The sequence below is a fragment of the Rhinolophus ferrumequinum genome, chromosome 25, assembly GCF_004115265.2.
Source record: "Rhinolophus ferrumequinum isolate MPI-CBG mRhiFer1 chromosome 25, mRhiFer1_v1.p, whole genome shotgun sequence".
NCBI classification, from domain to species: domain Eukaryota; kingdom Metazoa; phylum Chordata; class Mammalia; order Chiroptera; family Rhinolophidae; genus Rhinolophus; species Rhinolophus ferrumequinum.
Genome location: NC_046308.1, coordinates 8,496,199 through 8,509,243, shown reverse-complemented (window position 1 = coordinate 8,509,243; position 13,045 = coordinate 8,496,199). Strand labels below are relative to the sequence as shown.

Genomic DNA, 13,045 nt, shown 5'->3' with positions numbered 1-13,045 from the left:
CTTTTCCCCATCTCTAAAAGGGAGGCAAGAATCCCACATCCTGTCCCCATTCTTTGGGTCGTTTTAGGATTCAATGAAATTAAATAGAGAAGGAGGTTAAAACAATTTCCTCATTTGCTCAGCGCTTATTAAACCCTAAGCCGGCCGCCTGCAACCCTCCGCCGACGTGAGGAACCAGCGCCCCCTGTCGGTTTTGCTGCGTCTCTCCAGGCGGCGCCAAACACTTTGCGCCTGCGCAGAATGCAAGCCTCAGGCACGCCCCTGGGGTATGTGACTTCCTTGGGTACCTCTGAGTTAGCCACGCCTACTTCCGGAGGGGGCCGGCCTAGGGCCGGAGCACATGACTCTTCCGGCTCGCTAAAGATGGCGGCGCCCACGACTGTGGCGTGAAAGTGGTTTGTGGAAGACGCTGTCCATTCGTGCTGGGAATCAAAACAGCGGAACCGTGCACCATGTCACGACTCATCGTTAAGAACCTCCCGAATGGGGTGAGTGCAGAGCCTGGACGTGGGAATCGGAAATTGGGACCAGTCGGGAGCCCGGGGTTGGGAGGGAGGTGGCAGGGGAGAATTGACGGGTTTTCGTTCTGAGGCAGGAGTCCAGGTGGATCTGGAACCCAAAAGGGTTAGGATCCTCGGCTTGTCCCCGTTTGACAGTTGAGAGGGAGGGCATAGTGACTGCTCAAGATTTCACAGCCGGCCTGTGGGTACCTGACACCCAGTCCGACAACTTATCCCAGGGAGATGCCAAACCCCACCTTGGACCGAATGCCTTGTTCCCACAATCCCTCGCGTCCGATCACGTTTTTTTGTTGACTCCCGACTGGGTCGCACACCGTCCTTTCCCATTCAGCGGACTGTTGGGGAGGCCATGGGGAGTAATAGGCTTACCACCTGTGTTCCAATTCCAACAGGGCAGGTCGGATTAGTTTAAGACAACGAGGTGGGTGTGAAGGGGCTTTAAACCACTTATCCAGTAAGCGGCTGGGCGTGACCCAGTCATACTTGTCTGTTTCTCTAGTGTCCCGCACAGAACCTGGCACGTGGTAGGTACTTAATAAACACATGCCCAATAATCGAGTGAAGAAATAGGCGAATGTGTGTGGTATTAGCTGATTGGGTGCAATCTGCTGGCGTGGATCATCCTTATCTATTTCCCTATAACTTTTCATGCATGGAGAGCCCCCACACCACTGGTGCGGCTAATAAGCTCTTTCCCAAAATACAAAACGTGCCATTGGGATGGTGTGAGATATCTTCCGTATTCTTGACCCTACGCCTTGGGAGTCTCTCTCCTTAGAAAGCGTAAGAACACAAAGCCATTTCTGTTTTATTGCTGTGGTTTTTGTTTTGTTTTTAACTTGGAGGGGCAGGAACCTATGACACGATTGTAAAAATTTGAACAGTACAGTAGTGTATAAAATGAGAAGCAAACTTTGTCCCATCCTACCCTCCGTCTTTCTCCAGGAGTAACCATCTTCTATGGCTTGGTTTTAGGATTCCGCATAGACGTCTCTTTATGATCAGACAGTGTGCTCTCACCTCCATTTCTTGGCCTATTAACCCCAATGACTATCTGCTGACCTCCCACTGTGAAAGATGAGGAAATAGATCTATTCCTCCCTTCCAGTCTTGTTTATTATTTTTAATTCTGCCGTCGTTTACCCTTATTGATCATAGCCCCTTTAGGCCGTGACTCTTGATGCCTCTGATGGATGAGGATGGCTACCCTTCCCCTCGCAATTTCCATTTCATGGTGCTTCTCAGGGTGGCTGAGTTGCTTGACGCGTGTGATGAAAGAAAGAATTCAGAAAAACAATAGTAGTAGCTAACACTTGGAGAGCTTACTATGTGCCAGGCAGTGTTCCAGGTGCTGTAGGTAACATAACTCATTTAACCCTCACCATAACCCCACAAGGTAGGTTCCTTTAGTATGCCTCTTTTAAAGGGGAAGAAACGAAGCTACAGCAAGCTAAAGTGATTTGCCTGAGGTCACACACAGCTGGGAATCCATAGAGCAGGGAGTAAAACTGAGCCGCCTGGTTCTAGAATTTACATTCACGATCACTGCACCAAACTGCCTCTCCTAGCGTGATCGCATGCGCTTGTCTTCATTCTTTCCCCCCAGATACACATTAAGTAGTGAGAACTTGTTCTGTCGCTGACGTTGTTGACAGAGGCAGGTAAGACTCGGTCCCTTCTTCTGTGGTACTTGCAGTGTAACAGAGGAGACAGACACCAGACCACTCAGACAGAAGGTGCGGCGGTTGAAACAGGAACCGGGGCTGTGTAAGCACAGAGGGCTTCATTACCTGGCCCACCTGAGGAATCTCCGAGAACCTTCCTGGGGAACTTGAGGTGAAGGGACTGAAGAGGAGGACGAGTTAGCCAGGGCCTATCGGAGGAGATTGACCCAGAGGAGACAACAGTAGTGAAACCTCAGAGGGGAGAAGCAGAGAAAGCTGAGAGGAACTTGGCAGATGCTGCTGAAGAGCTTGGTTGGGGCCAGGCCATTAGAGAATCTTGTGTTTACTTTAGGTGCGTATTCTTGAGCCTGTGGTGTTAGAAAGTCACCGAAAGGTTTTTGACAGAGGAGTGATGGCTCAGACACACGTGGTCTCTCCCAGTTCATGGGAAGACGAATTCACTTCCCTTAGTACCGGAGTTGAGTTACAAACCTTGATGCTATAGACGTTGGACAGGTCACTGATTCTCTGGGAGCCCCCTTCTCTCCTCAATGAAATGCTGAGAAATAATTCTTAGCTCAGAGTGATGGTGAGATTTCAGTGAGATCAGAATTAAGGACCTGCCTCAGAAAATGTCTTTTTCTTTCTTAGTGGGCTGCCACGGCCTCTATTTTCTTGAGTTTTAAAATGGATTTTGATATTTGTGGGGGCTCTGCGTGTCCCCTTCAACCCAACACTACCCACGTCTACCTGCCTACACATACACACCCCTCCCAGTATCTGCTTAAAACTCACTGAGTTGTGAAGGTGGCCCTGGCTAGAGTGAGAATGATGGGAAACCAGGAGCCAGCTTTATATAGCTTAGGGCTCTTTGATCAAATAACACTATTACTGTATTAGTTTTCTATTGCTACAGTAAGACATTGCCACAAATCAGTGACTTAAACAAAACAAACATATCATTTTACAGTTTAGTAGATACTAGAATCCAGGTGTCAGCAGGGCGGCGTTCCTCTTGGAGACTTTAGGGGAGAATCCGTTTCCTTGCCTTTTTCAGCTTCTAGAGGCCTCCTGCATTCACTGGCTGGTAGCCCCAGCCTAAATCTTCAAAGGCAGTAGCGTAGCGTCTTTCTATCTCTTTCTGCTCCGTCATCACGTTGCCTTTTCTGACTGACCCTCCGGCCTGTCTCTTATAAGGACTCTTGTGATCACATTGGGTCCACCCAGATAATCCAGGATAATTTCCTCTTCTCAAAATCCTTAATGTAATCACATGTGCACAGTCACGTAAGGTCACATTTTCACAGGTCCCAGGGATTAGGATGTGGCCGTCTTTTGGGGGGGGCTTCATTATTCTATCACAATTAGCAAACTCTGTGCACTTTCGCCTGTTTGTTCATGCACTCATTTATTCTGACGAGCATGTATGAGGTACACACTTTGCAGCAGCCGAAGATCTCTTTATAATCGGTCTTCTTACCCTCCTAACAGCCCACAGGATGGGAAGACTTCATTGCAGCCATCCTGGGGCTTGATTTCCTTGGGATGAACTGGGTCGGGGTCTTGCTCAAGGCCACGCAGCTAGTTAGTGTTCGAGCCAGAGCTGGAACCAGGTCTAATTGTACAGCACTCTCTGTCACCACCTCGTCGGAGGTCGCCTTTGGGTTTCCAGCCTGTTCTGTCCCCCTGGCTCTGAGGCCTCCCAGCTCCTCCCTCATTGTGCCTGTTCTGTTCTAGATGAAGCAGGAGCGTTTCAGGCAGCTGTTCGCCGCCTTCGGCACGCTGACCGACTGCAGTCTAAAGTTCACCAAAGACGGCAAGTTCCGGAAGTTCGGCTTCATCGGCTTCCGGTCTGAGGAAGAGGCCCAGAGCGCGCTGAACCATTTCAACAAGAGTTTTATCGACACATCCCGGATCACAGTGAGTGGGCGCGGACCTCGCCCCTGCCTGCCTGTCCAGAGTGACCACTTGATCTTTCCCTCCACGCCCCTTGATGTCCTTGCTCTCCCTCGCTGCTTCTCAAACTTTCATGCCTACAAATCTCCTGGGGAGCTTGTTCAAGCAGTTCCCTGGGTCCTGTCTCCAGAGTTTCTGATGCAGTATGTTGGGGGTGGGGGCCGGGGAGGCCAAGAATTTGCTTGTCTAACAAGCCCCCGGGTGACGCCATGCGGCGGGTCCCAACACGAGAACCACTGGTCCACATCACTCAGTCACTCCCCCGTTTAGCGGGCACTCAGTGAGCCCTTACTTGACGCTGGCAATTTCGAGAGAAGGTGGTACCCTGGCCCCTGTCCTCAAGGAGCCGGCAGCCTCCGAGCAGGCGGGGCCAGCAGGTAAACAGGCCGCTTCCAGCCAGTGTGGTCAGTGATGACGGGGAAGCGCTGGCTGCTGTTGGAGGACAGAGGAGGTCCCTTCCCTTGCTGGGGGTAGCGGTGGGGGTGGGGTGGTCGAGAAGGCTTCCTGGAGGAGGAGGTCCGACTCGTGTCACTCATGTGCGTTGAATGGCTTTTCTCATTGCCCTGGAGGTCTTCTCTGGGACCCTTTGAGCTCGCTTCACAGTAACTATGGTAACACCAGCAGCCATTAGCTCCCTGTTACCTTGTCGCACACCCTGTAGCATCTGATTTCATCCGCACAGCCACGCTTGGATTGGATGGCTAAGAGCTCAGGCTCCAGGGCCACAGCCCCGAGTTCCAGCCTTCATTCTGTCACTTTCTACCTGGGTGACCTGGGGCAAGTTACTTCTCTGCACTTCAGTTTCCTGATCGGAGACATGGGGAGAGTCACGGTTCCTCCCTCCCACTGTTGGGAGGCTCAGGCCACAGCACGTCCCCAAATAATGTCGTTTCGTTCAATGTCATTTGGTTCAACATGGATGAGTTGCCATAGGCATTTAACTCTTGTTTGTGTCAGTTAGCCTGTGGGAAAATGGGTTTTGTTATGTTTCACTTAACATCACAGAACCTATGATGTTGAGTGAGGCCCTACTGTATTCATACATGCAAAGCATTTCAGGCCACCTGGCACCTGGAATTTTTCGGTAAATGTCAACGACCATGATGACATGAAGGAGGAAAAAGCCAAGGCGAGGGGAGGATAAGTAGTTTGCTACAGCTGACTCAGCTAGTCAATGGCAGTTGCCTTTTTAAAAAGTCTGAGCTCCCAAGTGCTGAAGGGCAGCCACCCGTGCTGGGCATGGTGGCAGGTGTCTCCATCGTCACCCTCTCTCTCTCATGTAGGTGGAGTTCTGCAAGTCATTTGGGGACCCAACAAAGCCCCGAGCCTGGAGCAGGCATGCCCAGAAACCAAGCCAGTCCAAGCAACCTTCAAATAACAAAGACTCCGTCCCCCCAGAAACTGAGAAGGTACATAGGAGGTCACTCGTGTCCACATGCCTGGTGTCGAGGTGGTCACCCCTCTGGGGGACTGGGCAGTGGGAGCAGGGATGACCTGAGAACTCCTCTCTGATGGTTCCTGAAGGGGGGCCCTCCCCAGGCAGTGTGGCTGCGACCCCCTCACTCTTCAGCTGTGACCCTCATTGTCTGTGCCTTCTGTTTTCAGGATGACAAGAAGAAAAAGGTAGCAGGTGAACTGGAGAAGGTGAGTCTGTCCTGTTGACCAAGAAAGCGGGCACCCAGGGGCAGTCCCTCGGGGTGGGGGGGCCGGAGCAGGCCTGGAGAGGGCAGAGGCCGGCCTGGCCAGCAGAGCCCTGCCTGTCGTCTCCCCTTGCCATGTCTCTGTGGCTTCTTAGTCTTATCTGATGAGAGTCCATTCTGCCCTCCCAGGACTGACCCAGCTGACTGCAAGGGTCCTCTAGAGACCGGGGGGGATGAACTTGGAGGACACTCTTACCCTCCCGAAAGTTAGGAGGGGTGAGCCTGACATGAGCCTTCTCTTTCTGTTGTCCCTTCTTCCTGCTGCCCTGTTCCGGTGCCACCAGCTGAAGGAAGACACCGAGTTCCGGGAGTTCCTGTCAGTTCACCAGAAGCGGATACAGACAGCCACTTGGGCGAACGATGCCTTGGACGCTGAGCCCTCAAAAGGGAAGAGCAAGCCAGCCAATGACTACCTGAATTTCGACTCCGATTCGGGCCAGGAGAGTGAGGAGGAGGGAGCCGGGGAGGACCCGGAAGGTGAGGTCATCCACCCGCATGTGTGTGTTTCCTGCCAGCGTGCGTGCCCCTGCGTGTGTCCGGGCCTGTGTGTGTGTGACATGGGGCCCCTCAGTGCCAGGCAGGGCCAGTGGGCCAGTCTCGTGGGGGCGGTGATCCCAACTGCAGTTACAGTGGCCTTGACTGATTCTGGTCACTTAGTCAGTCAGTCAGTCACTCAACTATCGAGCCCCTGTGGTATGCCAGGCACTGCTTTAGGCATTAGGGATACAGCGGTGAGCAAAAGACAGAAGAATCCTGCCCCCGTGGAGCTGTCACCCTGGTGGGAGAAGAGAAACCTAAAGAAGGAAATCCACTATTTAGGGTATCACGTGAAGGCGAATGCCACAGAGAGAGAGCTGGAAAGGGGGTGGCAGAGTTCTCAGGGAAGGCCTGTGAGGAGGTGCAAAGGCCAGAGGGAGGTAAGGGAGTGAGCCAGTGGCCACAGAAGGGGCTCACGGTGCAGTGGGGGCTGGACGGGTGTGTGAGCAATTGCATCCAGATGGGAGGTTGGGGATGCAGGACCGGGAATTGATTTTGGTTTAAAGCCAGAGAGTGAATTTGATGGGAATTTTATGCATGGTAAGGTTTCTGAACAAAGCTGGTATCCACTGGGAGTGGGTAGGACCCAGTCATGGAGGGGACAGGGGGCAGAGGACACGCAGGGAGCTCTGCTGGCTCAGGATGGCTGGAGCCCAGAGGAGAAGCCAATCGGCTCAGCTGGCCTGATGAGCAGGAATTTGGGTTTTATCCTGTGAGTGTCTGGAAACCACTGGAGGGTTTAATCCAGGAGTGACCAAAAAAAAAAAAAAAAAAAAATCCTACAGGTCGACGGAAAGAACGGATTGAGGAGGGCAAAGCTCGTGCTGGGAACTGTCACGTGACACGTAAAATATTAGAACTCCAGCGTTTTACCCCGTTTGACATTATTTATCAGAGGACTCTGGGGCTGTGTGGCACAGGGCTGCTGGTCCTGATGGGCTTGGCACCTCTTGCCACCCACCAGTGGCACCGCCGTGCCGTCTGCCGTCCCAGGCCTCTGGTGTGCTCGCGACTGTCGCTGACTCCCAGCCCGTTTTTTTCCAGAGGAGGATGGCCTTGAATCAAAGGCAGCTGGGAAGAAGGAGCTGTCAGACATGGATTACCTGAAATCTAAGGTGGTGAGGGCCAAGTCACCGTCTTCCTCTGAGGAGGAGGAGGAGGAAGAGAGTGAAGACGAAGCCGTGAACTGTGACGAAGGGAGTGAGGCCGAGGAGGACGGCGATTCCTGCGCTGCCCCTGCCCGGCAGGACGGGGAGACGACAGGGCCCAGCCCAGAGCCAAGGACCCTGTCTGGGAGCAAGCAATCCCAGGAGGCCCGAGCTGAGGTGTGTGTGGACTGGGGTGTGCGTGGGTGCCTGGGGAGCTGGCCACCTCATCTCGCACCTCGGAGTCCTCTCTGCTTAGAGACAGGGCAGCTTGTCATGTCCTCTGGGTCCCCATTCCCTCACCTCCCAGGGGTCTCGGCATCAGCCCTCCCCCTGCCTGGCCCTTTCTTTTTATCAGAGCTCCAGGCTTCTTCATTCAGCTCCCACTTTACTCTTTCCCCACCCCGCTCCCTCGTTTTATTTTCTGTCCCTTCTAATTGCACACTCTGTCCTTTACTCCTAAAAACGTGGATCCCAGCGAGGTCCTCGAGTATGGTGAAGTCGGAGAGCTATGGGTCTAGATCCTGTTCTGACAGGGACTAGCCGAGGGACTTGGGGTGACGTACTTCTCCTCTGTGGGCCTCTGATCCTCATCTAGGACGACATTCGGCAGAGCACTGGTTCTGTGTCCAGTTTCCAAAACCGCTGTGCCTGAGTGTGTGCTGGAACTCGGAAGGTTTCGGATTTCAGGAAGATAACCTGTACCCTATGTAATCTAGCACTGCAGTGGGGTTTGGGGCAGCACCCCACGTTCAAGCATGTGACTGTTTCTGCCATGAATCCAGAATGTCCACTCGTGCTACGTGGGATAAATGTCATCTCGAAATTCCCTCCTGTCAGCGCAGTGCAGGCTTTGCTGGCAGATGTGTTCAAGTCCGGGCAGGTTTTGTTGCCGAAAAAGTCAGAAAACATTTTGGTTTTTCAGAGCTATTTGGATTCCAGAATTGCAGAAAAGCTCCTTAACCTATCCTTTCTCTAAGATCGTTTTGAAGATTCAATAAGACAGCGGTGTCTGCAAAGTGCTTTGCACAAGTGTCTGCACAGAATCAGTGGCAGTGAATGTCACATGACCTCAGGGCTCCTTCCCATGCTCCCTGCCCCTCCGTGTACCCTGCAGCCCCTGTTGGCCCCCCTGTCTCTGACTGGCCAGACTGCACATCCAAGGCAGGCATGACACTTGCTGCCATTCCTGTGCCTCCCGCCCTGGCAGCCCGTGCCTCTGTGCCCTCCCTGAGATGTCTGCGTCTGCCTCTTCCTGGAGCTGTACCAGGGAGCTCCCTGTGCTCATATCTGCTCTTTGCCATCACTCAGACAGAGAAACCAGCAATCCAGAAGGAACCCACCACCCCCCACACTGTGAAGCTGCGGGGAGCCCCGTTCAACGTCACAGAGGTACGTGCCAGTAAGTAGGACCAGGACAGGGAGCCCCTAGGGCAGCAAGAGATGAAGGTGGGGCGCTTCTGCTGTCTGCGGTGCTTTAGAGTCAGTTCAGGACTTGACTGGAAGGAGTTGGGAGGCAGAAAAGCTGGTAAATAGGACCTCGGGAATTGTCAGGGTTAGGAAACTGGGACGGCACCCGAGAAAGACTGGTTTTACACGCTGATCGTCTACCCAAAGGTGGGCAAACTTTTTGTTAGGGAAAAAAAAAACAAAAAAAAGGAGCAGCTGACAAACATTTAGGGCTTTGTGATCGATAGTCTGTGTTGTAACTACTCGCTCTGCTGTTGTAGCAGAGGCAGCCTTAGACGATAGGTATATGACTAGGCGTGGCTGTGTGCCAATAAAACTTTATTTACAAAAATAAACAGTGGGCCAGATTTGGCCCACATACTGTAGTATGCTGACTCTGGGTCTACGCAGCAGAGAACACTGTTTAAAATTTCCCTTCTTACGTAAGTCATAGAAGTTCAGTATAAGAAAAATTATAGATGTAGCTAAATAAAGTCAAAATCACCTATAACTGGGATTGCTACATAAAGCCATCCAAACTGAGTTGCGAATGAGAAGAGTGCTTAACCAGATAAGGTGGTAGGATGCAAATAAAGATCCAACAGGTCTAATTACTGGCTGTCCCAGACAAACGGGCAACCTGCCCCCCACACACTCTAATTACTGGCTGTCCCAGACAAACGGGCAACCTGCCCCCCACACACTCTAATTACTGGCTGTCCCAGACAAACGGGCAACCTGCCCCCCACACACACCTGTATCCCACTCATAAATTCTGGGTATATCTCCTTAGAGTTTTTTTCTTTGTGTGTAAACAGTGACTTCTTTATTTAGAAAAAAACCAATCCAACTATTTTGAAATTTTTATCCCCTCATTATATCATAAATATCTTTGAACATTGACTATTCTGCTGCAAGATCATTTTTCATGTTGCGTGCTTGTCCTCACTCTGAATAAACTGTGAAATACTCAGTCCCCTAAATTGGGGCGTGGGTTCTTTCTAATCTCTTGCTGTTGATAAATAATGTCGTCAGCATTCCTTAAGCTCAGAGGGCAGCAGATTTTTTTATTCTGTAAAGGTCAGATAGTACGTATCTTAGGCTTTGTGGGCCATTTGTTGTACATCTTCTCCGTTATACATCTTTTTTTTTTTTTTTTTTTTAATAACCCTTCAGAAATGTAAGAACCAGTCTTAGCTTAGCTTGCAGGCCATATAAACATAGGCCCTGGGCGATACTTGGCCTGTGGGCCGTGGTTTGCCAGCCTTTGCTCCAGATCAATATTTTATCCAAGCACGTGCGTGTACATTTTTAAGGTGTGACGCACAATGTCAGCTGCCCTCTGGAGACACTGCTAATTTATACTCCCTTCAGCAGAGTACAAGGGGGTCCATTTCTGCGAACCCTGGGGCTTAATCTTCATCAATATGACAGGCGAAAATGACATCTCGTTTGAATTTATATTTTAAATTATTAGCGAGACCATTCATTCTTTCACATTTGTAAATCACATGTATATCCTCTTTTGCTGGGTGCCTTTTGCCCTATTTTTCTCTTGAAGGGTTATCTTCTTTTTTGGTAATCTTTCTGTTCACTGACTTTTAAAAAGTAAAACTTCACCAGTTTCTGAGTGACATGCATTAGGGTTGTACTAGATTATCTGAGTTGTCTGGTCATTTAGAGTCAGAATGCTTTCAATTACCAGCCATGGAGATAATCACACACTTTAAGAAAAAAAAACAAGTAAATGTTAGATGGCCTTTTGCAAAATTAATACATAAAAAAATCGTCACTTCTTTCTTTTCCACAAACAATAACAGAAAATATGATGGAAGAGAAGATTCCTTTTATATATCAACCAAAAAGAAAGTTACCTCTAGATACTCGATGTGCAGAGGTTGAAAACGTTGAGGTTTAGTTAACTCAGTAAACTGGGGCACATCGAAACAGTAGAATACGATGTGTCATTAAAAAGAGTGATGTAGAAGATTCCCCAAGATGTATTATCAAGTGAAAAATTCAAAGCGTCGAACAGTGTGGATGGGTTGTTTTTTGTGTTTTTTTTCCTCCAGGAGGCACCTAAACACACATTATATACTATGCTAGATCTCTCGATGATTCGTAAAAGTGAGGGGGGGAAAATGGTTTTCTTGCAAGAATTTGATGATTAGACTTTTTTAAAAAAATTAGGAAAAATTCAGAAGTTTGTTGAATTTCTTCCAATAATTTTGTAATGCTTTGATTTGTATGGCTGCCCAGACATTGTAAGCTTCTCGATGCTGGTTCTCTAAAGGGCTTAATCCAATGTACGATCAAATAATGGTTTCACTCCTTTTATTTTTTAATAAAAAGTGATCAAGGGTGATCTGGCCATTGGAATTGTGGGCCATTTTTGTTTTCTTCTTTGAACTTTTGGTGTTTGCTAAAATATCATACTCTGTGCATTTTTAAAAATGTGTTTCAGTCACTCTAGTGTCCAAAACAGAAATAGTCAAGAAAATTGGGAACTGTCTACAGCAGCACTTTCCATGCCTTAATGAGACGTGGAAAAGGCCAGATTTAACCCCAAACATATAAAAAGGTACTTAGGAAAGCGAGATCAGAAACTACACCTTAAAAGGCTGATGGTGACGTTACTATTTTATATTTATATTGTTCATCTCCAATTTGTTTCAAATCTTTTTCCAAGGCAATTTTATTTTATGGTGGAGAAAGCATGTATTATTTAGAGGAAAGCGAGAAACCATAACACTTCAATAATCTTTCTGAATTCAGGAATTTACCCCATGTCTCTTTATTGGGTTGCACTTTTATTATTGGATTCATAAAGAGGGGAAACTTTTCTTCTCCTGATAGAAAAATGTGATGGAATTCCTGGCACCCCTGAAACCGGTGGCCATTCGAATAGTGAGAAATGCTCACGGAAACAAAACAGGTAAGGTCTGGGATGTTTCGGGGCGGGGAGGGTCAGAAAGGCCGATGATAAAGATGGAAGGTTGGGGCAGCTGAATTGGGGAGAAGTTTGAAGGGCAGCCATTCTTCTTCCGCTTTGTGGTCCCCGGTCCTGTGGATTGGTTAAGCCGCTCAGGACAGGGTCTGCCTCTTGTTCCCTGCCTCTGGCAGCCTGGTATATAGTTTTCACCTGTCCTGTTCTCTCCCTCCTCATCTCAGCCACACGTATGCCAGTGGGCTCACCTAGTCCTTCAAACATATGTCTCCAGTCCTGGGGTTTGCTGTGCGAAGTCCCTGGACAGCTCTGCTGTTGCCCCCACCCCCCACCCTCACCCCCACCCCATACCACCCTCTCCCAGGTTTCCACTCTGGGCAGCCAGCACACTCTCAGGGCTTTGGAGCCCTAAGTTCTGGCTGCCCTGGGGCGGGGAACATGCTGGTAGGAAGGGTCTGAGCTTGGAGAGATGGAAGCCTGCCCATGCCTACCTGCTGGCCCGGCCAGGGGTCTGGGACACACAGGAGCACACGTAGCCCCCAGAGAACCAAGCTAATGCCCTCTGGGCAGCACGAGGCATGCAGGCTGTCCTGGGCAAGAAGACGCTGGCTTGGGCCCAGTGGTTAGGAGCTGCTGGGTCTGGAGTCTGGGGAAGAAAGGGTTCCTGCTTCAGGGCTGGTCTCGTCACCCTCGAGTTTCTACATCTCCTCCCTGGCTCTCCCCTGAGCACAAAAGCCCTGCTTGCCAGGCAGACGCATGCACCAGCCCTCCCTCGCCGTGCAGACTTAGCGGGTGCAGTGCCACCCAGCTTCACATTCCAACTTGGCCACTTGCGAGTCCTGGGACCTTGGACTAGGGACTTAGTGCCAGCGTTTTCATCTGTGCAGTGGGATGGTCCTGTCTCATTGAGTCGTGAGGATTCAGTGAGTTGAGACACACACAGCATTTAGAACAGGGCTAAACACCCACTGCACCCTCCCTGAGAGGTGGTGTTAATATTAATGGTCGTGTTGGTACCCCTACTTTCAAGCACTTCAGAGACCAGAGTGGGGAGCAGGGGCTGGCTGGAGGGAGCAGGAAGGAGCACACATGAGTTGTCAGGGCTGGGAAAAACCGTACTGGAGGC

The 13,045-nt window shown here is 50.2% G+C and overlaps 1 protein-coding gene across 2 annotated transcripts in view; it reads left to right on the top strand.

The window, feature by feature from the left end:
* The first annotated feature begins 307 nt into the window (after nt 1–307).
* Nucleotides 308–13,045, top strand: part of RBM19 (RNA binding motif protein 19) — a 136,053-nt gene continuing 123,315 nt past the window's right edge. For both annotated transcript variants that reach the window (XM_033098146.1, XM_033098147.1), the window contains exons 1-8: nt 308–488; nt 3,923–4,105; nt 5,425–5,550; nt 5,747–5,785; nt 6,126–6,318; nt 7,423–7,703; nt 8,835–8,915; nt 11,829–11,907. In XM_033098146.1, coding sequence (XP_032954037.1) covers nt 453–488; nt 3,923–4,105; nt 5,425–5,550; nt 5,747–5,785; nt 6,126–6,318; nt 7,423–7,703; nt 8,835–8,915; nt 11,829–11,907 — 1,018 coding nt within the window. In that variant the 5' untranslated portion in view covers nt 308–452. The remainder of the gene's footprint in view (nt 489–3,922; nt 4,106–5,424; nt 5,551–5,746; nt 5,786–6,125; nt 6,319–7,422; nt 7,704–8,834; nt 8,916–11,828; nt 11,908–13,045) is intronic.